Here is a 26,639-nt window from a genome sequence, read left to right on the forward strand (position 1 = left end):
AATTTAAACTCCTTAAAAAGACACAAATCAAATTAAACCTCCTTCTTAGACTGAAGCTAAACCTCCTCTAGTGAGCCTAACCATATCTACTTTCAATAACAAGAATGATAGAAATACAATAGAGAACAACCTTGCAGATATGACCTTTGTAAGAAATCACCTATAAAGAGTAAAAGTAACCTTTGAAACTCAGTATTTTAATGGTGGCCGTAAGGAGAAAGTGTTACGGGAAAACAATTATTATGAACCTCAGTGTTTAAGGGTTCATAATGAATGCCCTAAAATATCCAGTCACTCATTGGTGAAAATAAAGTTGAAACAGGCAATACCAGAAATTACACCATATTTTCACGTTATCCTTTCACCCCATCTACAGTCTAACGATTGCTTTACACTCCTTGCTGGCAAAACATTGTGTGCACTGTCTCAACCTTTGTCTTTTCTAAATATTACAAAGACTTTTTGCCATATGCAACATCAGATTTATATACTTTATTTATGACCGGGAAATGACTTCTAACTTCAGACTTCCACCACAGGGGTAGAACATAAAAGATAAAAATGATATAATGGAGAATAAGAACAGAGTATATTAATTTTTGAGATGTACACTGTTGAAACATCAAAACATGTTTCAATTTATATAAAGTAACAAGCAGAAAAAAACAGTTTTGTGAAGAAATATTAAGCAGTTAAGCATTTTATCTATTCTAGAGATTCCAAGCCAAAAATTTATTTAGTTCCAGCATTAGTAAAAATACCGGCTCTTTATTAACTCACTAACCTTATGTAGGGCACAGGATCATTCTGAACCATAGTAAGCAGCCACTGCAGTTCTTCATAGCTCCTATCAACTGCAAAGAAAAATAAAATAAAATGCCTATAAATATACATAAACTGGAAGGATTTTGATCAGGACCATTACAAGTTCCTGAATGAGCTTGAATCATTGCAACTAGAGTAATTTCATTAATTATATTGCAAATTCAAAGTAATAGGTGATTTACTTTACACTGAAATACAGACGTGCACAAAACTCCTTTGTGCCTCAATTGTTCAATAACCACCTACTTGACTATCAGCAGGTAACTGTCACTTGTGAGCGTTGATTGAGACGATCACAGAGTAAATGATCACCTTAATATTGTGTGCTTCCTAAAATGATCGTATTCAAATATCCTCTCAACAATCACAATTATAATATTTTCTATAGGGAATAGAGAAGATACAATTCTCACACACAGCTACCTGTGAAAGATTATTATCTATAAACAGGATAGAAAGAGGAAGACTACAGGAACTGCAAGCATACTCCTCTCAGTAGCCTTCCTTACTTTTTTTAATCAGTACACTTTACAACTAAAATGTATTTTGAAACTTAGCAGCACATCCTTCTAGAAAATTGCTGCCTGACATTGTTGGAAACAAAATCAGCTTGTTAACAAAATTCCTTTGATTGTCAGAGTAACAACGCAAAATAGGAAACAATGCAGGATATCATCATCAGTGATTACAGAAAAAAAATCAAATAATTTTTATATAATCTTTTTCTCAGGTGCATAATTGTAAGATTTTACAGCAGTATGCTCTTCTCATTTTCTTAAAGCAATGAAGAGCTTGCTTAGGCTTTGCTTTACTTCAGAATTTGGGGTGTACTAATCAATCCTGTATGGACAGCTCCAAAAACATTTCTGTTGCTTTCCATTTTGTGGTCCTAGCAATGTATTGCTTTCTTCCCCTGCACAGCCTACTGTATTTTCAGTTCTAAATACCTCAGTTCAACTTTCCTTCTTGTTCTCAGTTTTCAGTCAACTATTTTTAAATACAACTTTTTTACTCCAATCAATTCTAATACCTATTATTCCCTTTTTTTTTCACTAGGGTAAATTGCTTTTAAAGGCAGAGGCAATCATTTAAATTATATTACGAGAATTAGCACTTCAGTTCTATTAGAAGTTTGTTAAATACTGTGGACAACTAGAACATAATATCTCTTCCTGGGTTGGGAGGAAGCTGCCAAGCAATTAAAAACTACATTATAGTATTGCTTAGAAGATGGCTGAAGAGTCTCTTGCAGGCCACTTGCAAGTCAGCTGTGCTCTTCCTGCAATCCAACCAGAACAGAACTGGTTATACTGGTGAGGCACTGAACTGGACTGATAAGCCCTGTTTAGAGGCAGAATGTATCAGTTCACATTCTATACCATTCAGACCATGGCTACACAGTTCTGGATGATGCCAGAGTAAATTTGTACCCATACAGACCAGAACTGCAATTTCAGGTTTGATTTTTTGGAGGAATCTTTGAAAAGCTATGCCTAGGACATACTTTTAAGGAATTAGTGACTGCCTGTGCTCAACTCCATGCACAGCCGCTTCTCCTGGCAGCTACCTTGCTTAGGATAGAAGGCAGCTAGAACACTGCATACAAAAGTTGTTCCGCATGAAAGAAAAATAATATTGTATAACCATGCAGCAAAGACTCACAACATAGTGAACATACTACATCACAATCATAAGCAAGCTGAAATTATTTCAACTGCTAACAAAAGGGATTTTAAAAAGACTTTTGATTAGCAAATGAGAAGTCTAGGAGATCAGTCCTTTACAGGCTGATAGTACTGGATAACAGAACCAAGAAACACCATACTTTTGTGGTTAAAAAAAGTATTTTTTGCTTCTTAAACTTATTTGTGTTTGAAATAAAGTAAGCCTTCCCTGCTATTTGCCTTATAGTGTAAACTAGGCCTGCTAGACTTCCAAAGCTTTGCTACTAATGCATTTAACCTGCTCTTCAAATTTATATAGCAACTATGAAACATTTTGGGGAGCAATGACAAATTAAACCTGACCTTGGGCAGAACAAATCTTATTAGCCAGAAAATCACAGAATCACACAACAGCCCAGATTGGAAGGGACCTCAAAAGATCATCCAGTCCAAGTTTTTGTGGGAAAGGGAGACTAGATGAGATTATCTAGCACCCTGTCCAATTGCATCTTGAAAACCCCCAGTGATGGGGACTCCACCACGTCCCTGGGGAGGTTGTTCCACCGACTGATTGTTCTCACTGTAAAAAATTTATTTCTTATATCAAGATGAAACCTCTCCTGATGCAATTAGTACCTATTGCCCCTTGTCCTCTCCATGGGGCTACTTGAGAAGAGAGCGCCTCCATCCTCTTTGTAGCTGCCCTTTAAATACCAGAGTATTGCGATGCAGTCACCCCAAGCCTTCACTTCTCCAGGAAGAAAAGACATAAGTCCTTCAGTCTTCCCTCACAAGTCAGGTTCTCCAGCCCTCTGATCATCTTTGTGGCCCTCCTTTAAGCCCTCTCCAGTCTGCCCACTTTTTTCTTGAATTGTAGGGGCCAGAACTGGACATAGTATTCCAGGTGTGGCCTGACACACACAGAGTAGAGTGGGATGATCCTGTCTCTCTCTCTGCTAGCAATGCCCCTGTGGATGCAGCCCAGATTCCGATTTGCCTTCGTTGCTGCAGGGGTGCACTGCGGTCTCATGGTCAGCTTGTCCACCTGGACCCCCAGGTCCCTTTCAGCAATGCTGCTCCCCAGCCACACAGCTCCTAGCCAGTACTGGGCATTTTGGTTTTGTTGTCCCAGGTGTAGGACCCTTGCACTTGTCTTTATTGAACTTCATACAGTTTTTGCTTGCCCACTCTTCCATCCTGTCCAGGTATCTCCATAAGATGGCTCTCCCTTCTGACATATCCACCTCACCGCACAGTTTAGTGTCTTCAGCAAACTTGGTGAGGCTGCTTTCAACAGACAATTTGTCCAGATAATTTAATGCAGATGTTCCCTGGGGGACCCCACTTATGACAGGCTGCCAGCCTGAATAAAAAACATTTCCTACCCATGTCACAGACTACCCATCCTGTCTGTATCTTGCCAGTTTGTCTAGGAGAAGGCTATGGGAAAAGAAAGATGTGTAGATTTTCATACTGCTGGTAGTCATAAAAACAAGTGATTGCTTTCTGAAGTAAAAATCCTCTTGAGATTTTTTCAGATTAGAAGAGATGGTCTATCAGTTCTCAATTACAGCAGAGCATCTCTGAGACCCTAAACTTCGAAATTAATGAGTCATGGATATTTATTTACAAGTTTGTTATTACTTCTTATAAATATGCAACTGCTTTGTTGTATACATATAACTATCAGAAGCTAACTTTAAAAAGTTAATAAAGTCTGTTCCCTTCAAGCCAGTTTAGATCAACTGTCCAAGTCCTTATGCTGCCTCAAGCATTTTACAGAGTTACCGTGTCTCAAAAAAAGCCTTACTATTAACAGCAAAGAAAACAACTTACTCAGTTCCATGGAGAAATGATTTCTTTTAAAGTAACTTAAAAAAGGCAGTGCTATTCCTACCCTGAGAGTTGATAGAAAAACATGGGAGTTCCACACTGCCCCAGAAAATACAGACTTTCCTTTTTATGGAAATTACAGAATCTGTCAGCTTCCTTTACAAGAACTGTTAAAAAGCCAGCTTTGGCACAAGCAACAGGCATTTGATAACTGCTGATTTACATCCAGTATGAACTGGAAACCAGGTAACTAGGAACAACTAGAATCAGACCTCTTGGCAATAGACAGACAATCATTTTGCCTTCCAAACCCAGGTTTAGGGCTCTGTGAGACAAACGCTGCTGACTTCTACATGGGTAACTGAAGAAGTCAGTTAGCACACTGAGCTTCTGGATTTACCCCTCCACCCAAAACTTACCAGTCTTACAGCAGGATCAGAAGGTAATGTGTTCAGTGCTGCAAGGTTGTATTTGAGAAATTATACTGATGACCATTTAGGAAGTAGGCTGTGTTGTGAACTGTAGTGACTTTATAGCAAATACATGTTTGCATCTGCTACCTCTGCATCAGAGGAAAAACTTGTTGGCAAGGGGCAAGGCAGTTAGGTACAGTAATAACCTAATCCATCGTTTCCAGATCTCACAGTGAGCCCAGTCAAAAATTACATTCAGCTCAATCACTGATTTCTTCAAGTAATCTTTCTACTACTTTTTACCATTCAAGTTTTACTTTCCAGTAGAGTATTTCGAGCAACTTATACTATCTTGGTTATACAGCAACCCATTTCATCAGCTGTTTCAAAGATGTACTATATTACTTTGCAGTACAAACGCTTTCTTATCCAAGTCAGTTATTACTATAAACACCATGCATAAAAGGTCAAGAATTTAACGAGAAAACATTATTTCTATCAGTTTGTCTTTCCAAAGGGTGGGATGAATTAGTGAGGAGATTATTCTAAAGGAAGCAGGCTGATGAGTAAGCTTTCCATTCTCCAGCAAATCTTTCCACTAACACTCTATGAAGGGAGGAACAAAGCAACCAGCCTAACAGAGAGAGAGATGCACAGCACTAGTGGAGTTCCAAGTTCTAGCTGGGTATCACTCACAGGGTCACCAAGCGGTACACATGCTGTGGGTTATGAATCCAGAATGCCTGGTGAATTACAAGACTGAGGACTGAGCCTGAGAGTGACACTGAGTGCACAGCCTCCCTTGAAGTTGTTATTTTTTCTGTATGACAGTCTTGTTTCAGCCTGTAAGCCTACATCTAAATTCTGTCAGATGCATTCACTGAAGGACTCCAATTGCCTTAAAACTTCCCACTGCCTATCTAGCTTGAGAAGTCTTTGGACGGAACGACAGCAGTAAGACCAAAGTAATAAAGCTCTTATAAAAAAGAGAAAACAACTATTCATGCAAAAAGCAAAGGAAACTCTCCATTACCCTGAAAATGAAAACATGAAATTTGAGGCAGCATAATTAGAAGTCTAGAACCACCAATCTGCTCACAGAGGAAGAATTGAAGGATTTGGCCACTTTGATAGGGATAACCTTTCAAACACAAGACCGTCACAATCTGCTGAACAGAGAAAGACTAACCCGAATAAATGAACAGGCCAATGTAGTACTAAATTAATTTTATAAAATGCAAATCATTAAAGCTTGAATTCCTAACTGCCTCTAGAAAATCTGTCAGGATTGAATTTCAACTTCAAATGGCATTTAAGAAAGCTACCCAGTATTTTTTTTCAAGGACCTGCAACAGTCAACTAAGATAAAGACAATAGTAAAAGAATGGAAAGATCTCAGAGACATAACCTATGTATAAGGAAAGGCAAAGCAGATTATTTTAAGGATTATTGGCTTATTCTGTGTTTCCAAAATTTATAACCATAAGATGCATGCAAAAAGCAAAATAAAGAGATTAGCAAGAAGGTAAAACAAAACCAAGAACTTTGACTGGTGATTATGCCTGAACACAACTGAATCAAAATCACTGAAAACGAAGTGTTAAAAAGAAATTACCAAAACCCCTTAACACTACTCATTGTGCTGTCTAGTCATTATTTCAAAACTTAGGTATCTGATTCAATTTGCAAGACACTGAGAAACAATGCTGACCATATCTTCATAAAACTTGCATTCTCTAGGACAAAGCATTAACAGAGATCTCGGGTTCTTATCAATACATCTGTCATCACACAAGTTCTTCTGGTGGACACTATTTCAACCTAGTATTAATGAGGTAAGTATTACATTTTTCTACTATATCACAAGTGTTATAAAGTGTCAAAATACTTGAAAAAAGTACCTTTTGTGTAATCAACAACAGCCTCCAATGCTGCTATTCGGACATCTACGAAGTGCCCATATTCTGCATATGACTTGAAGAGAGCAGGATCACTTGGGACATGACCATTCTTCTGAAGCACTCGAATAGCTTTTAAACAGCTAGATGAGGTAGAAAGAGGAAATTTACATTAGGTTTACGGAATGCCAGCCAAGAAGAATAAAACTACTTTTTTCAAAATCAAGTACTGCAATTTTTAGAATTATATTGTCCAAATTAACATGTTACAATTACTTTCACAGCATTAACACATAGCTCTCATTAACTCTGACTTAGGCAGAAACACAAACAGAATTCCCCACCATGTCAAATCCATTGTTTGGTTTCAGTAGAACTGTACTAACTTACAGAGAAAACACAGCTCATATTATGTTGTGTACTCTACAGATACTGCTACAAGGCTACCTTTTGCAAAACTTTCCTCAACGTTCTTCCTACAGAGGCACAAGCATGATCAACTCCTGGCTGCTATTAAAAGTCTCCATCGATAGAAATTAACATTGAAAAATAAAGCAATCAAGACACACTTGCACTGTCAGCTTTTGGAAATCGGAAGGAATTTGACATTTAAGATTAAGACACGCAAGCTAAAATCTCAAATACTAACTACAGAAAGGTACATAAACCCCCAAAAAGTAGCGTTAATCTGTCTGCTCTCTTCATGTGTACAACAATTATTAAACCACACCTGACTGTAATGGTGTGCCTGTAACTGGGAAGAAGCTTCTCCATATTTAGGAAACGGGTAATTTCCTCAAGAATAAGTCGAACATCAGGATTTAAGTTATCCAATGTTCGAACTTCATTGTTCACACTGACTGCAGGAGTTACAGAGTTGGCTAGGGCATCAATCAGCTCAGCACGATAGTAGTTGTCTGAAAACTAGATAAAAACATCATTTAAACACAAGCAAATATAACAATATATATTCTTTAAAAGCTAAGAAATGTTCAAGCACTGTTACAGAACAAAATCTTAAAACAAAAAGCAAAACAGGAATACATTTGTCCTGAAAATTAATTTGAGAGTGATTGAGCAAGCACACATACTACAAACATTAATCTTCGCTGTGTAATATGAGCATATTAACAGTAATACATCATTTTATAAAAAAATGGAAAAATCAGGCACTGAAAATTTTCCAGATATGGAAAATAAAAGCCAGTGTTTCTAAATGTGAGCATCTAAAACTACCTGTTTCTATATCCAGTACCAAGTTTACCAAAGTTAATGGGTGCTTAGCACCTCAGAAAATTGGACAGTTTCTCTAGATAGCAATTTCACAAGCTTCTGAGGTGAACTAATGGGTTCACTGCTGCTTAGTGAGGAAAATCTTGCTTCTTCGTTCTTTCATTTTACCTGGGCTCACAGCTGCAACCCTTCCATTGCGCTCGCTGTTGCATTTGTTGGTCACGTTAATTTAGTAAGCAGCAAAACATTTAAAAATAAAACTTAAAAAGCAGGAAAAAAGTACCAGACTTGAATATCAGTTAATTTAATCTAAACAAACCCACTATCTCTCAGATCTGGCAGAAGACGTCAAACACATGCGTGGAAGGAACATGTGGAAAAGTGAGGCAGGATCTCTCCTTTGGGGGTGGGGAGATGTTAGCACAACCATGTGGTGACATTCACATGTCTAACTCTCCACCTCTCCACCCTCTATCATCCTCCTTTTTCATTATCTTGCAACAAATGTCTTGTTACAGTATGTGTTTCTACACACAAGAAAATGAGGCTTAAGTGGCTTCAGATTTGTTCCACTTAACTTTGGATACTTAATTGGGAAGATTATGGTAGGCTCCTAGCAGTTGTAGACTTCTTCTGTAGCTAGGGAGAGGGAATTTTGTATCATCTCAGGATCTAAAAGGTCTAATCACCCTCCAGAGGTGGTCTGTGTGGGAGGGAACTTTAGACGACAACACTTCCAACTCAGATGCTTCAATATTAACCTGATATTATTATATATCAGGTATATATTATATATAATACAGTAATATTAATAATTTTATATATTATTATACAATATATAATATAAAAATGTATTATACAATAATATATAATTGGGAAGATTATGGTAGGCTCCTAGCAGTTGTAGACTTCTTCTGTAGCTAGGGAGAGGGAATTTTGTATCATCTCAGGATCTAAAAGGTCTAATCACCCTCCAGAGGTGGTCTGTGTGGGAGGGAACTTTAGACGACAACACTTCCAACTCAGATGCTTCAATATTAACCTGATATTATTATATATCAGGTATATATTATATATAATACAGTAATATTAATAATTTTATATATTATTATACAATATATTATATAATAATGTATTATACAATAATATATATTAGATCTTATATATTGTATTATATATATTATATAATATATATTTTCACATATTAAAATATATTATATTTTATCTATACCTGTATCTATCTCAGGTATATATTATATATTATTCAGCCAATAATTAACTACATGAAGACAATCCAGTTCTGTGAGCTGGAGCTGACACTCAGAACCCAGAATCCCAGAATCCTGCATATCATTAAAAAAAAAGATTATTTCCTTTCCTTGCTCTTTCAAACACTCTTCCCAAGGCGAAAAAAAAAACCCCAACAAACCAGTGCTTAACTGTGCTTGCTATGTGTTAGCCTCACACACGTTTTTGAATGAAAAAGAGTAAAGCAAGAAAAAGTATGTGCGCAAATGAAGACAGGCAGGTCCTTAGTAAGTCAACAAGCACAAAGAGCTTTGAAATATCCAAGAGATGCTGCCAGAGAAATGTCAGCTGCAGAACATTCTGTAATAGTTACTGTTTAGTTTAGTGTATCACCTTTTTATCAACTCTCCTAGTCGGATATTTACATTAGTGGCATAAAACAGCACACAGTGTATTAACTAAGACTTTTTTAACAAAACAGTAAGAGATTAAAATAAACACATTTTTTACCTTATTCTTCCTGTTATCGTTATACTTGATCAAATCCAAAATAAACATTAAAACCTCCTTAGGACAGAGGTTGTGAACATCCCTCAGAAGGGCCATGGCAACAGGCATAGTCTGTTTAATAAAATTAATAGTTAAGTCATTCATACATTAGTGAAATGATAATTACACCCTAAAAAAAGTTACATCCTGAAAATAAGCAATTAAAAATTTTACAAAAATCTCTGAAAAGTTGTATTTAAATGCTTTTTGAAAGTCATACCACATGCTGTATAATTTTCAGATAAAATCAACAATGTAATAATTGCTCAATAATTAGTCATAGTGCAGATACATTTGAAAAAACTGTATATCCAAGAAAAGACTCTCAAGTCAAGGCACTATCAAAAAGGCAACAAATGAAAAATAACAAAACAGATAAAGATGATTGAACTAATTCTGAGACAGACACTGAATTTGAATGTTTTCATGTGTACATGACGTCTAAGCTTCCATTATCATTGAGAGATATAGACCCAATACAGTCAGTGAAGCCTAAAGAATTATTAGCCATTCTGTGATTCTGGGGGTATTAGCCTGATTAGGTATTTATTTTAGAACGAGCTAAGCAGCCCTCTTCAGTTCCACTCACATGAATTTAGGATTCTTACTCCAGATCTATAAACTTGGGACATGGGATTAAAGGGAGGAAAGTTTAAGATCTAGTGGGAAAGAATGAACAAAGACAAAAAGAGCAGAAAAATACAAAAGAAGGCCCAAGAAAAAGACATAGGGAGAACGGTGAAGCATTTTCAGATAGAGTAAGAAAACAAAATTTGAGTTTTCTCTGTAATCAGGAATATGAAATCTGTGAAATAAGAACTCAATCATCCAATAATTATAAAGCGATTCTAGAGAAAAAAACATTGTCATTCATTTTGGTATCCACTGTACAACTAACAACTACAGGTCCCAGTAAAAAAAACTGTGTTAACATCAAAATAAGCTGCAGCAACACATGATGTTGACAGTTAATAGAAACGAGGGGGCAAGAAGGATTATGCAGTGCCTTGAAGTGAAAAGCCAACTAATTTAAGGTAAGTTTTATGAGATTTTATTTGCAGCATGGTACCATTGCCATTAATGAATAAAGACAGCTGCTGAATTCACCTAAAAGATAAAATGAGTAGCTTTGTTACTGTGCAATAAATTATATGTAAGAGAGCTCACAAATATTTACAAATAATTATTATATGTAGAATCACAGAATCATAGAATTGCTGAGGACCTTTAAGATCATCAAGTCCAACCATTAACCTACACTGACAAAACCACTTCTAAACCACGTCCCTAAGTACCACATCTACCCTTTTTTTAAACACCTTAGCCTTTTTTTAAACACCTACTCCTTCCCCTCTTAAACATGTACTCCCTTCTTCTGAAGAAACTGCTAATTTAACTTCAGCTACTCATAAAAAATTGCTAAAATTTTGTTAACTGATTTTTGACTAAGATGGAACAAACAGATGCCATATAAGAAAGAACTAGTTATTTCAGATTTTTGTGAAGGGGTAAAAAAGTAGGACTGTGCTATCCATGTTCCTGTAGTTGTCAACCGTATGATCATTTTTGTTCTTTGGAATTTCTTTTAAAATGTTCAATGAAAAAAAAAAATTTTACCTTTTGCAGAAAGTAGCTTTGAAAGTTCATGAAGTTGTTGGTCTTCACAATGTTTGGACAAGTCTTACAACAAAACATTCGGGTAAAGAGTGACTTCATGGCTGGTGGTCCTGTCCACGTACTTACCATGGAATTTGCAATCTGTATAATTAGGGGGGAAGGGAAATCGTATTAACATCACCACTGCAAGTTTAGTTTGGCTGTAGAAAAATACACATTTCCCATCATCAAAAAGGATAATTGCCAAGAACATCATGTCCTTCAAATCGCTACATATTTTCATCAATGTATTATCTTATATTAGCTAAGTTTCCACTGCCATCCCCAATATATCTTCTCTACATTAAAGGTAGAGTTATAAGTTTTTTTATGAAAATTGTTCCACTTAGAAGATGTCTGCAACTAATTGTCTTTCCATGATAAACTTCTGTTCTTAATTATTTTCTCTTTTTTATATTTTAGATGAAAATTCTGTGCTTACTAAGCCAAGTTTTCTGACTCTACAGAAGCCAGTGATGGAAGAGGCTTTTGCAATACCAACTTCCCAAATTTACCCTGCCAGTAACCTCAGCCTAGACTTTAAGTAGGCCTCAACCACCCTAAGACTAAAAGACCACCCCTAAAGTGAAAGGCAAGTCAGCTACCTCTGACTAATTGTAATTCACAAAGAGACCGTGCACTGAGACAATTTTATTGCTGCAGTCTGTTTTGGTGTAAGGCAGCGAGATTCCACAAAGACCAAACTGCTTTTGTGCCTTCCCAGCATTCTGGGTTTCAGACATTTGCTGTCCGAAGCAGTGAAAGCCCACAGAGAAGAACACCTAATGCTGGTGCATTAAGCCTGATGGCAGATAGTGTGTGTGTGTCTCTGTGTGTGTCGGGGTGGGGGTGTGTGCAAAACCAAATAGGGCCAATGCACCCTACAATAGAGCAGGACTTTCCATTGTCACAGACAGACCACAAACTAAGGAAAAATCTGTTTTCACACAGAAGAAAATGAATTTGATGATTTCCTTCTAAATTATTTAGCTTGTTACAAAGGGTATTGCATATGCAATAAGAGAAAGAAAAGCAAGAGGCTATGCAAAGATGGGTAGCAATCCGTTTCACCATTGCTCTTGCATAAGATGGGTCCTTTATTACTGAAAACCATTTTCCCGCTAAGTCAGGCTCCAAAGGAAAGTCAGAGAAAGAGAGAATACTGCAGGGTCAGACTAGATGTTCCGTTTGCAATAACTAAAGATGCAGAGTAGCTTCTTCTGTAAGCTACACAATGACCCTTCCTGCAGAGGACGCTTGATCCCAACAACTGTTTAGAAACCACGATGATGAACTTAAAACTGCAAATGTGAAATTTATGTAGCAGTGTAAAATAAAACCCAACCTCCAAAATATAATCAAAGGTTACTATATTTACAAGATACTCACTATTTTATTAAAATTGGGGTGTAAATTTTTAAATATTATTTAGGTTCTACTTATTTTAAGCATTTCATTTTGCAAAATCTACAGATGAACAACAGTATTTTCAAATTAAATCAACAAAAGCTAAATCACCATCATTTCACTATTATTTGGTCTTATAACATGTTCTGACTCATCTGAATTTCTCTGTAAATACTGTCAGAATCCAAATCTTCCCTATTCTACTGATAAGCTACACACTCCGAATTAAATGTATTTGCACATTCCCTATACCATAACACAAGTAGCCCGTCTTGCATTATTTCTACTTAAAAAGATGGCAGGTACACTCTATTTCTGCATCCTTCAATGCAGTACAGCATAAAAAACTGGCCTAAGATGTACCTGTCATGCACAGCTATGAAACTCCTCAGTGTTTGGGGAGGGCCTTTATGTTGTTGTTGTTGTTGTTACTTTTTTAAAACTTTTTGCACATCACCAACACTGCAATGGGTCTGAACGGGAAAATAAGCCTGCATACTCCCAGGAATTAGTATTGTGACATTGTTTTCTCCTTTCTCTGTAGGGCTATTTGTCATGAACTACTCAAAGCATGTGCGTGAGTGTCCCCCATTCCATTAACTTCTTTATCAATGAAGATTTAATATATTGCCTGGATAGTTTATGCCTGAGAGACTGCATTGCTGTTTTACAACAAAGCATACAGTACATTTAAAAGTGTAATAGATTCAGTTTCATAATTGCATTACCACCTATCATTTCTCTGTATCAACATGAGTATACCAAGAATGTTTTACAATAACTGCAATCCAGCTAGAAAACGCAAATCAACAAAAAAGAACTCTCCCCCTAATAAACATGAGGGACTCAGCTTTTTTTCAGTAAAGAATACAAATCCTCAGTATTTACAGACTGTGAAAATTAAACCGAATTAATGTCTACAGGAAATGATTCTTACTAATGCCCTGATGTTGGAACGAGTCATACAGTCTACTACACCTTCCTCCTCGGTAACTTACATAAACATCTCCACAATTGTGTCCTGCCATGCTCCTTCAATTTGATTCAATGTCACAGCCATACTTTTTGCTTAGCTTTATAATCTTTTTTCTTTAAGTCAACAACCTTATCTGTAGACCCAAGATTTTTCATACAATTACAACTGAGCAAAACTGGTTATGATTATCTGCAGCCCAATTGCCTGAGCATTCAAAGTAAAGACAGAAAAAACTATTGCATTTAAACATTGTAACAACTGCTCTTAATATTTACCTGTGGAATATACTCTTTTAAATATTCTGAGTGAATTCATTATGAAACGTGCATATTTTAATTCAGACACTGGCAGTACCACATCAGTGTTTCATAATAATCAAATACTTAGTCTCAAAACACTTCTTGGAATTAGATTTTCAACCTCTGGCCAAAGGATTTATTTCTATATAGGTACTGAATTATTCTCAACAGGTACACAGCAGAAAGCAAGCTATATGCCAATAATCTGAACTCTACAAATTGTCAGTAAGTATGCCTTTATGTCCATAAAAGTATGTCAACAACATGCCTTTTCAGAAATTCTTCTGTGTTTCCACCCAGTTGTTTTATAGGGTTCTCTAATTTTCATTCTTAATGCTAATTTTGTGTCTAAAGAAAAGAGTTCTTCCCTTTTCAAGGCAATTATTTCGCTTTTCAATATTTAATTGCAGACCAACATGATGTTTCTTTTGTGCCCCTATTCAATCTGAAATGGTATAGGACAGCAATCTGAATTCACATTAGACAGATGATTTTCAGCACTTCAGAGTTCTCAACAGACAAGCCAAGGAACTTCCCAGTAAAATAAAAAAAGTACATTTGGGCTCTGAAAAAAATTAAACAAAAGTCTTTTATTTCTGCCACTTAATGAAATCTGGAAAAATCCCTTGTGGTTTTCATGTCTGACATCTCAATTTTGACAATTATGAAAGCCTTCTGCAGTCTCCATTTACAGTCTAAAATAATACAGCTTTCCTTTCAAATCAGTCATGTTAAAAACACTTGGCAAACACTTTTAAGAGGTTAAATATCAAGCCAGTTTAAGAACTGTGATGAGTTTTGACCCATTTTCAAACGTTTACGATGTCTAGCAGATTTCTTCCCTTACTCCCATCCACACAACCTCACCTTTGCAAGGCAGAAGCATGCCAACATTCGCACTCGGTAGAAACACTGCTCCTGTTCTAGTATATCAGTCAGTGCAAGCCGTGATGCTGGAGTAGGGAACTTTTCCAATGCCAGAATGGCTTCTTCTTGTGCAACCACATCTCTCTCATATCGAAGCTGATACTGCCACATGAAATCAGATTGTTCAAATTCTACCTTCCTCAGTACTGACATATCAGGGTCTATTCTTATCCAGAGCAAAGGGGAATCAGCACTAAGACAGACATGAAAAACATTAATAGCTTACAACATTTCAAGACTATAGAAATTCAAATGATGTTCTAGCTTGTTATGAGTTATTTTTAAAGTATTTAAAGTCAAAGAACCATAAAAGAATCTAAGTTAGAGGGGACTTTTGAAAGTCACCTGGCCCAATCTAGAACAGGTTGCCCAGAGAAGTTGTGGATGCCCCATCCCTGGAAGTGTTCAAGGCCAGGCTGGAGGGGGCTTTGAGCAACCTGGTCTAGTGGGAGGTGTCCCTGCCCATGGCAGGGGGGTTGGGCCTAGAGGGTCTTTAAGGTCCTTACCAACCCAAACCATTCTGATTCTATGAATCTCCTGCTTCTAGGATGGCAATTCTGTAGCCTCCCAGGGCAATCTGTCCAAATCTCTAATATGTTAGAATGAATACAGTATTTTAGTATTTTTAACATACAGATCTGACTTCATGGTAAACTACTGTACAATCTCAAAATATTTAATTCTACTTCCTCAGACACCATAACTGTCATAGGTGAGCAGCACTTTATCACCTTTTATAGTTTAAGACTACAAAAAAAACCCAACAAATAAAATCTGGTGGTAAACACCTGGTTTCCTATATACTGTTTTTTATCAACAGATGTGAAAGTGCTTTACAAATATACACACTCTACGATGTTGAAAGCTGACAAGCATAACCATGCAAATGCACAGAACTTCCAAGCCAAATGACGATAAAAGTGAAAGGATTAAAGTTTTAGTCCTACAGACAAAATTATTTAGCTCTATTCCATCCAAAGAAGCATTTTATACTTCAGTATTCACACAGCAGAATGACTGCAGAAGTCATTTATGGGAGCAACAAGCACAAACTATACAATAAAGTCTCTTACTCAGTTTTCCGCACAAAACTGAATTAGGAATTCAATGGAATTCAATGAAATTAGAAATTCCATTGAATTAGGAGAGAGTTTGGAATGATGAAAAGAGCATCGTTATAAATATGATGTGTATTACTATACACATCTGTAGAATACCTAGAATTACTGTCAAGACAGTGGCTAGAGAAGAAAGAATAATAGTGAAAAGAAGAGTGCATACACAGGATTTAGAAGAACAGAAAAGAGAAAACTTTATCATATATATTTGGAGCAGAGGAGTCCAAACTGGACAAAAGAATGGCACAATCATTGATTAGAAGGTTAGCAGACAAACAAAGCGTAAGTGACTTGCATAAAATCATGTACCAGTTCAAAGGTAGTTCGAAGAAGATCATTAAGGTCTCAGCTCAGTGTAATACAGTAGCTACTGTATTACCGATAAGAACATAACCGATAAGAACTACTCACAAATATTTATGCTAATTGCTCTTAAATACAATTAAAAACTATCTATTCATATGTCAGCTATCATATAGAAATGATAACAATAGCTTGCTCAATTAAAATATCCCCTATAAAATTATTTCTCATCATATTTTAGATGAGGTTATATTTACAAGACTCTCCAACACTTTTAAGGTGACAAGCAATCCATCCTTCTTCAAACAGACACCGTTACTTTTCAATAGCATATTATTTACTTCCCTCAAGCAAACAAGGTACCAAGACCTTCAGTATTTCTGAGAGCACCACTGGTTCCAAGTCAAGGACAGTAAAGAGGGTATTTAAGGAAGAATTTGCTTCCAAAGAGCTAAACAGTTCCAACTGAAATTAATGCCAGTATGAATTTCAGTATGAAGCATTTCATCACTTATTTTCAATATGAAAGGATTCTTTTGGAATTAACCACAGATTTCAGGAACTTGTCTGTCTTAGTGCTAGTTAAATGGTATTCATCAAGGTCCAACAAAAATTGCTCTTACTTCTTTTCAAGCAAATTCTTGTTTATATTTTACCTATGAAGTCAGCTGAAAGGTATCATTAGAAATGTTTAAGAAAGAATCAAGTAATTTATTCTCTTATCATGCCTAAGATTTTTTTTTAAACTGATTATAGTAGTTAACCAATACAATTTACACTTCACCAGACTTTTCCCAGCTACAGAAGAAAAGTCTCAAAGAAGGCAAAGAAATGTGGTAGTCTTGAAATCTGCCAGTCATATAATGAAGTACATCATTACTATCAAATCCTTCAAAATAGCATGCTTTAGACAAGGGGAACATGGCTCAGTCTCACTCCAACAAGCTAACTTACTCCATAGCAGAAAGGTCCATGTCCACCTCTTCTCCATTCATCAGTGGAATCTTCTTCTTCTTATTTCTATTAAAAAAGAGAAAATATAAAAAAAAAAAAAGACAAACAGGTATTAAAAAAAAATATCATACTAGCAAAGATATGTTTATAAATGGAGCTTAAGCCTGCAAAAGTACTCTCTGTGTATTCCATCACACTGAAAAATAATGCTCTCTCCAGCAAAAAATATTGACAAAGTTGAGCTGTGCATTAGTTTTGTTCGAATAATAATCACCAATACTTTACATGCGTTTAAACCTGACTCCCACCATTTTTACAATTACACGTAAGCATACAATTTTGAGAAGCACAGGTCAAAGTAGGTATTAAAATGCATTAGGAAACTGGGAAAATCTGTTTGGGAAGTATGTTACTTTTCTTGCTCATTAGGTTTAGTGAACAGCCCCTGGCACTGTTAACAGAAAAGGAACACCCTGGGTGTGCTTCCTTCATATGCCTTCACTTAAGGTACTCCCCTGGCCTACATTTGTCTTCCCTCTAATTTGTCTTTCCCATTCAAAGGCATCTTGAACACTTTAATTAGAGTCTTCATTAAACTCACTCTATAGAAGTAAGTTCTTTATAAAACTTTTATAAAATTCAAGACCTTTCCTTATAATTAAGAAAGAAAGATTTCTTGCTGTCCATAAACTGTAGTAAATTCTATTTTCCCCCCTTGCACCACAGGTAAATCTTATTCAGCAGGCTTAACAAAATACAAACACAAAACTTAAAAAGCATATATTTATCATCAATGCACTATATGTTTTCATACATCCATACTAGAAATATTTGCAGTTCGTATTTTAATTCTTACCTTCTGCTTTTAGAATGGCAAGGTATATCATGTTTAAGACTGTTTTCTTCAATCTGCAACGTATGGTTGAACGATCCATCAAGTTCTTGCACTGTCACTTTAAGAGGACCCTTCAAGTTCAAAAGATTTTGTTGGTAACATTAGAATTATACTTACTAATATACACACCACACTTGTATGTGTAGCTAAAATATGGAAAATCAACCTTACCACGTATTTCTGAGTCCCAGGAGACGTGTAGTCTTGTTTTATTTCCAATTCCAATACATTCCGTTTTCTATTAAATGCAAAGCTACCATAAAATTTTACCACTCCACTCTGATCACTAATAAGCAGTATAGGAATTTTAGTGCACAATGCAATATAATTCTATAATACAATAGAAACATAATTCTCAATGTTTTAACTCTTTACACTTGCTTTATGCTTCTTTATTCCTAGAATATCCTATCCCAACAAAAATCAGGAAATGAAAACACATTCATTCGTGAACTTTTAAAGACTTTTTATTCCTTTCAACTGTTCTTCAATGTATAATCATGTATCTTATGGAAAAAAACCTGAACGACAATGAAAATTATCTAGTAAGAAAAAAGTTATTATGAAAAACTGTATCGGACTCCACTACATCCAATGTCCTTGGCATGCTCTCACAGTAACTGAGTAAGACTTCAGTAATTTCAACATTATTTGTTTTACTATATATTTCAGTTAAATAAAACTCAGGGGAAATGCAGACATTAGCTTCTGTTTTCTACCCATGCTACTTTTAACTCATTTATTTTATTGCAGTTTTTCAAACTGAGTCATGGCAAGCATTCACGTGTGTGTATGTGTATATATATAAGTTCACATTTACATGAGAGAATACAACATGACTGATAAAACGTAATGATCTCACCCTGCATTTTTATCCCAGGCAATGATTTCTTCAAGTTCTTGTCAATAACTTAATCATTCATTATTTGTATGACAGCCATTACTACATTTTATTTATAGTAAAAACTAAAGCACCACAGTGAAATATTTTAGTCTAATGTATGCTTCCAACAAAGCTCTGACAATATAAGACAAAAGCAAGGAAGGAAAATCTGTTCTTTCATATTCTGATATTTAAGTGAGGAGCTGCCAGATTCAAAGAGGCTTCTTATCGTAAACACATTATTAACTGTTCTCCCAAAATATGTTCATTTGGCTATATACCTCAGACTGGTTCTGCTCATGGTGGCTGCCATTATAAAGGTCTGTGACTTTGTCATCAGGTACAGTTTTAGGCGTTTTTAGTGGTTTCTTCAGCACAAGGTTTAAACTCAGCATCAGCACAGCACTTAATAGCATAAGATGGAGCAAGTTAACAGTAATAAGATATCCTCCCAAACAATACAAAGACCTCCTGTGGTCTTACAAGGTGGAAAACCTACTATCACAAATGCAACAGTGTTCAAAGCATGGTAGGGAGGTTGCAACCAGAGGATTAAACGCATATTACAGTTAACAGGATCAGCCTTGGGGCCAAAGTCCAGAGAAGCTGAAAAATCCCCAAATCTAAGAGTTACAATTTTTCCTTGTTTACAGAATAGATGTAGTTAAGATTCACCCAGCTCCAATAGTAAAGCTGACTAGGTATAGCTGCAGTGTAATTATATGTACATATAGAATCCCTATCTCCCTCAAGTGCTTGGCACAGCTAAGTGTGGAAATTAGAACAATGTGTATTTATACTTTATGAATAGTTTTGATGCAGATAAAATATAAACATCTCATATTACTCTATAAATATTAATTATACAGTGGTTTTTAGTTAATATTGAGATGCAAGAACATTAAGTCAGCTCAAATAAATAACGTCTAAATTTACATACCTACTTTTGAACAGTAAGGTATGGTTTTGCTGCAATCATGTCTGAATTTAGCCTGCAGTCATCTTAATTAAAACTACCAATTAAACTTGTTAAATGGAGCAAATTCAAATTTACCTTCATATCAATCCAAAATAAGAAACCTTATTTCTTGACTAATATCACTGAATTTTGAAGAATCAACACACAGGGGTTTATTTTACCTGCAACTGTAATATTAACACAAGCTACCAAGCTATTAAATGTTACTGTATTTTAAACTATCAATCTGCGCTTTAGGTTGGTTACTTCATGGTGATTTACTGGAAATCACATCTTGAAATGCACCAGACTATAGCATTTTCCATGTCAGACTTCAGCATATTTCTATGGGCAGTGTCCTCTGGAATCCCTTTAGTATAATTTGGCCTTAAATTCCAGCAGACTTCTTGTGCTTCTTTCAAAGTAAAACTTCAGATCATGAAATCCCTTCTAGTAAAGAACACCCAAAAAAGCCAGCATACTCTTAATGACTATGAACGGAGTGTGAACCTGTGGCTCAAAACTATTTCTAATTCAAAGAATAATGTACTTCACTGTTTTAAGCAAAGATATTTCATACCTTTCTTCACATTCCTTCAATAGTGCCAATTAAAAAAACAAATTCATTCCCCATATTAACAATCCAGACGAAGAATAAAAAGGATACACCCACTGCTTTATTAAAGGTTGGATGTCTTTGCCAGAGACATTTGAGATAGACTTCAAAAACCCAGATGTGGAAACCAACATCTGACTCCACATGTGTGACTGGAACTTCTGCGATGAAGCAGTGCTGGCCAGACTCAGCAACTTGTTGAAAACCTAAAATGATAAAAAGTTATTACCTTCACTAAATACTTCAATATATAAAATAAGTTTCTCTGTTTAGTGGCAGCTGAATTGCAACTAAAGGCAAATAAACTCATTCTCTGATACCTGTCCTCAAAAAAAGTATTTCAAAATAAAGACATTTCAGAAAATTATTTGCTTGTCCATATCAGAAATCGTGATTTGCAGACACAAATGTATTTTTACTTAAGGCAAACCATCCAAGATGCTGAGAAAAGCTCTGAAACCCCAGCTTCTTAACATGAGAAATGTTTAATGGTAACAAAATTAAACTAAAAATGTCATCTTTGCTCATCACTGCCACAGGTACAACTTATCATGTAGCTTTTTAACAAACACAATTGATTTCAAAGTGGAATATAGACACAATTTTTGGCATCCATTTTCTAGTTCTAAGATCCTCTATACTTCAAAACTGTAGAATTTGTAAGGTTACATCACTGCAAGCAGGTGTGGCCTTTATTTACCAAATTATAAGGGGGAAGGTAAGGGGTGTGTTTTTAATTAATTCTTTCCACCTGAGCTTTTTGAAAGAACCAACTTCCTTCGTTACATACACACACAAAATCCATTAAAAGACCATCAGCTTTCAAAAATTATCTACAGTAAACCAGATCACTGACTATATCTGCTTTTTAGAAATAAAAGTCATCAAGTTCTCTGCTTCCTATTCCTTTTTAAAAATTGCAAAGAATAATTAAAATTTATGTAAGGAAAGCTTTAAAAAAGGTGCATCTGCTGTATTTTCAACTTGACAACTGTTCATAATAGCTCTAGCACAAGCACATACACATTATCCTTAAAAAACAGAACAAACAAAACCCAAAAAAAACCCTGAAGCTGACAGAAGAAGGTACCAGTTAGTTTCTACCTGGGTGTTTGTTTATAGTACCCTATCTTTTTTAGAATAAAATGTCAATCTTATATTCAACTGCTTCTTCTAATATAAAGATCTACGCTGCCTCTAGCACTGAAAATTTTATACGGTGGAGAGAACAGAAGCTGGATTCTCATTACTTTCATTATTTATACTTTGAGTAGATTATCTCACAGCAACATCAGTTAGGGTCAGTAAAACAAGTCCTCAGTGTTAACAACCAATCATAAAAAACCCAAAGCAATGAAATACCTTAACATTACAGAAAATATGCAATATATAAAAACTATTACAAGTTATGTGTAAGAATAATAGCTAACCTTATCCTAATACAAATCACCTACGTTTTACGTTTTTTCTATCCTGCTAAAACTGAAAATACAAATGGAATCCTATGACGACTTGTTTTGCTCTTCTTTAAACGCCATTTAATGAATAGAAATGCAAATAATGACAAAAAGTTGTCTATATTCCACATAATCATTTAAATACCTACCTGTAACATGAACTCCATGCTAATCCTGTTCTCAATCAGTCTCATAACAAGATGCGCTTTACACTGGAACATAGTGTAATATTCCCAGGAGAGCGTATGAGGGTGTTTGATAGAAAAATGTAAATGTGATGCGGGGCTGAAAAATAAAATAAAATAAATTTTAAAAAAAAAACTAGCTCTCTATTTTGCATTTTATGGAATGAAACTTAAAATATACCTTAGCAACCAAGATTAAAGCTGCGCCAACAATTATTTAGGATCTCTTTTACTGCTTTAAAGTTATAAATTATAACACGCTTAAAATGATCACACACTTGTAAAGAAAGGTAACATGGGTGTATGTACCTGGCACACAGTGAGTACTGTATAGAGAATAACAACAGGTAATATACATGCTGTGTATGAATTGACATTCCCCCTGCTCCACTTCCATTTAAAAGTGACTACGTAGAGAATATAGTTAAATAAATAATTGTTGCAATAAAAGAAAAGTAAGATTTTTAAAATTCACAGCAGATTTTCATGCGATGAGCCAAATGAATTGCTTGGTTTTTTTTGTTTTTTTTTTTTTTTTTTTTTTTTTTGACTTAGCAACTTTATGCTTCCAATACTTTGGCAAACTGATGTCTTCTAAATCAGGTAACATGCCAAGGAAGACTAGGCAGTGCATCATGTTACAGCTGCCACACTGTTTCCATAACTTGAACTACCTGTGGTGCTCCTTCACACATACCCTTTGTGTCTGTAAGCAAAATATTTTAAATGATTTGATTACGTTCCATATCAGAACACAGACAGACGGTGAAACTCTGAAACTTTTTAAAAGAGAACTGTTTTCTGGATAGCCTTAGTGGCTGTACAGCAATAAAACACCAAAAGACTTAATTTTTATGGGCTTTAAAATTAGTTTTTTCCACCAAGTTTTATATTTCAGAACACAAACATTCTGATTTATAGCCCAGTTTCGAAGTGGAAAATTAGCTGTAATACTTTACTTCTCAAGTAAAATAAGACCTTTTTGCCCCCCTTCCAATTATTTGAGAAGTGGCAATAATTAGAAGTCTGAGTTCATTTTATTGAAGAAACAAGGCTGCGGCAACTGTATTTTGTTGTGCTATGTTTTTTCTTGCAGGTCTTTTCAGTGGACGTTTGAGATTTCCATGAACAAATAACAAACACCTTAAGAAACTGGACCCACACCATGTCAGGCCAACTTCTTAAGCAGCAGAAATCCAGACTTATCTTATGTTGGTTAGTGGAGAATCACAAATTAGCCATTGCGACATAGAAAATACCAGCTACTTAAAATTTCTAGGCTCAAAATTTGATTCTTCCCCTTTGATTCTTGCTTACAGATAATCTAACTAAACGTTTTCAAGATGGACCAGGCACTTGATTTGTTCAAAGACTTTAGAAGATGACACTGCAAGACAGAACAGAAGAATTCATGATCAGCACTATAAGCCTGATCTTTCATATCAGCTACCTCAGGAAAAGACTGACCTTCCAGCACCTTCAAAGACCTATGAAACAAAACATTTTAACTTTGACCAGTCTTTCTATGCAGTTGACCGATGTATCCCAGTAAGGAGTGTTCTACCAGGACAGGACGAGCACTCGGCTTCTTGTCTGCAGCTCTTAAGATTTCAGGAGATGGCAAGAACCAAGGTAACTGCAACACCTGAATATCTTTTTCCATCCTTCTATTTACAGGGAGACTCCCTTGACTTTACTCATGAATGTCTGTTTAAACATCTTATGAAGATACAAAAAGAAAAGTACTTCTAAATTCAAGGAAGTACCACCCTTCTTAGGTTGACTGAGTATATGAATAAGAAGGTACTTAGGTTTACTATGTGCTGTTTCTAGTTGGTAAGCAATTGTTAAAGTTCTTATCAAAATTGTCCTGTTATTTTGGATACTTTTCTATTCTGAAGTAGGGAAGGGTTAGCAACCATGAAAGAATTTAAATGCAAGGAGGAAACTGAGGTTGTGGTTCAGACATTATATAATAATTTGGTTTCAGTATAAAACTATTTATCCAGCTTCAAATTATACAGTTGATTGACTTTGGTAAAGTTCTTTTCTTGAAAATTACAACCAAGCCAGGACCCACATTCCTGGCCTTCTTAAAATTTACTGAGTGTTGATTGATTTTGGTACTGGTTACATTATTTAACTGCAAATCAAAACTGAGACAAGTTCATTCAATAGTAATACATTTATTCTGATTATATTTTTCTTCAATCATTAGACTTCTAAAACTTTTATTGAATTGGCACCAAATGAGAATTAAAATTAGTAATATATACCAAGAACCTTTCTCAAAGTGAAAACTGAACTAGCTCTTCCATGGGAATTTATAATGCTCACATTCACAAACACACTGCGGTTGTTCGATGTAAACCCGTCAATATGCTTCTTCCATTTGAAATATTTCTACATACATTTCTTGATGTTTTCAATTTTTACAACAGGGTGGTACCAGCACAATCAAAGACTTGAAGAGAACCAAAATTTGAGGGGGGAGAACACAAAATGAAAATGTAACAAACACAAAGCTTTGTTTTGAAACTGTCATCCATGCAGCAGATAACCTGCAGTTTCCTTCCGTTCATTTTCCCAAGCTCTAGGATTTTTTGAAATGTTCTGGAGAATAGTGTTTGCGTTTCACTAGACATAAACAGGAAGGATCGGAGACACCTGTGTTTTGCACAGAAATTAATTCATGTGTCTGAAAGAAGTTTATTTTTTCCCAGTGATTTCTTTCCACATTCTGCTTCTAATTTAGTTGAAAAATGAGATTATTAACTAACCTAATTTTTTCTTCATATTATTATTAATTGGGACTGCTGTAATGAAAATATGCTTGGCAGGACACCATATCATAACCACCACAACACAGCAAAAAAATACATTGGAAAGAAATGTTCTAGACATCATTAGGAAAATACCTCCTTAAATACAAATAATTTCCCTGAGTCGGGAACATATACCTTATTTACACACAAGGGAACTTTGCAATCTACAAGAAACAGCAAGTTGTAACTTATATTTAAGTGACATTACGATTATTAACAAGCCATAATACAATGAAGTAGGGAAACAGATGTAGAAACAGAGTCTAACAGTGATACATCTCACAGAGGAAGGATACATTTAAGAGCATCAGAACAGGATTTTTTCAATTATTTGTGTTCAAGTCTAGAATACATACAATAAAACTAATAAAATTAACAGTTACAAAGAGACTTTTCTTTTAGCCAATTTCCTTTTCTTTTTTTAACATGTGCCCTTTTTCTCTAATTTCATGTGATCCTACCAACCCGAATTTACTTTCTCTGTATAAATGAGTATGTTGCCAAATTGTAATGCTGCCAATTGAAAAGACAGACAAGATCTAATTCAGTGCCTCAACTTTTCCTTAAAAATAAAAAAAGACACCATCACCAACAGGATGCCTACAATTAATGCTGCTAGCTGTAACTTGCTTTTCAGAGGTATAGGTAACAAAAGCATCTGCTTCACTACTTCAAAGAACAGTAGAGTGAACTAAATCAAAATCCATCATGAGCAGACATGCAAAACGGAGCAACGGCTTGGCATACATACAAGTTGCATCTGTGATTGTCAACATGGTGGTTGTTGAGAATTCACCTGGCTGGGAAACTAGCCAGTATGTCCTATTTCTGATTTCAGAAAACACTTTCTTCTTTTTTCACCTCTCAAAAAAAGATCACTATTCAAATTTTAAATGGGCTACTTGTACACTCAATTCAGCTCTAAATTCAGAGTTTTAATTTTAAATGAATAAAACCTGGATTTGCACACACTCAAATGCAAGAGAACCACTGCTGCAGACAATTTGAGTTGTATTCTCATAACACAGAGACTTCTGCTGCAGTAAAGATTTAAGAAACTCACATATTCTCCCACTCCACCTACATATACTCAACCTCACAGCTTTGTACACGCTGCTCCTGAGTTTCCAAAGGGCAATGCTTTGTGAGGCTGTGTCATAAATAGATTAATTTATCCAAGACAAAAAAAAAAAAAAAAAACAGCAAAAGGTTGTCATTGAAATCTGGGTCAACTTACTGATCTGACTTGTAGTAATATTTTTCTGCCTCCAGTGGTTAGCACTACTCAGTGGGTAGTACAGCAGTATCACAAAAGAGGTAAGGGGAAAATTCCTAAGCTAGCAATACTGAAGCTACAGTTACTGTGAAAATACAAAGCCAGACAGTGCACAGTTACCAACGGTACTTCACAGATGACTGATCTAATACTTTTTTTCCAATTGATTAAGAAATCTCAGTATAAGATTGCAAGGTGGTAACTGAGAGTGGAAAGAAAAAAGAGCAAAGAAAAAGAAAAC

General features: G+C 35.5%; 1 protein-coding gene across 1 annotated transcript in view; it reads right to left on the reverse strand.

The window, feature by feature from the left end:
- Positions 1-26,639, reverse strand: part of TAF2 (TAF2 RNA polymerase II, TATA box binding protein (TBP)-associated factor, 150kDa) — a 64,851-nt gene that overhangs the window by 17,902 nt on the left and 20,310 nt on the right. The window contains exons 11-21 of the mRNA XM_009880994.1: positions 22,262-22,397; positions 20,707-20,861; positions 18,370-18,484; positions 18,160-18,269; positions 17,304-17,369; positions 14,869-15,121; positions 11,281-11,421; positions 9,625-9,735; positions 7,364-7,557; positions 6,637-6,776; positions 785-854 (exon numbers count right to left, since the gene is read on the reverse strand). Coding sequence (XP_009879296.1) covers positions 785-854; positions 6,637-6,776; positions 7,364-7,557; positions 9,625-9,735; positions 11,281-11,421; positions 14,869-15,121; positions 17,304-17,369; positions 18,160-18,269; positions 18,370-18,484; positions 20,707-20,861; positions 22,262-22,397 — 1,491 coding nt within the window. The remainder of the gene's footprint in view (positions 1-784; positions 855-6,636; positions 6,777-7,363; positions 7,558-9,624; positions 9,736-11,280; positions 11,422-14,868; positions 15,122-17,303; positions 17,370-18,159; positions 18,270-18,369; positions 18,485-20,706; positions 20,862-22,261; positions 22,398-26,639) is intronic.

Source organism: Charadrius vociferus, unplaced genomic scaffold, assembly GCF_000708025.1.
Source record: "Charadrius vociferus isolate BGI_N301 unplaced genomic scaffold, ASM70802v2 scaffold2, whole genome shotgun sequence".
In the NCBI taxonomy this organism is placed as follows: domain Eukaryota; kingdom Metazoa; phylum Chordata; class Aves; order Charadriiformes; family Charadriidae; genus Charadrius; species Charadrius vociferus.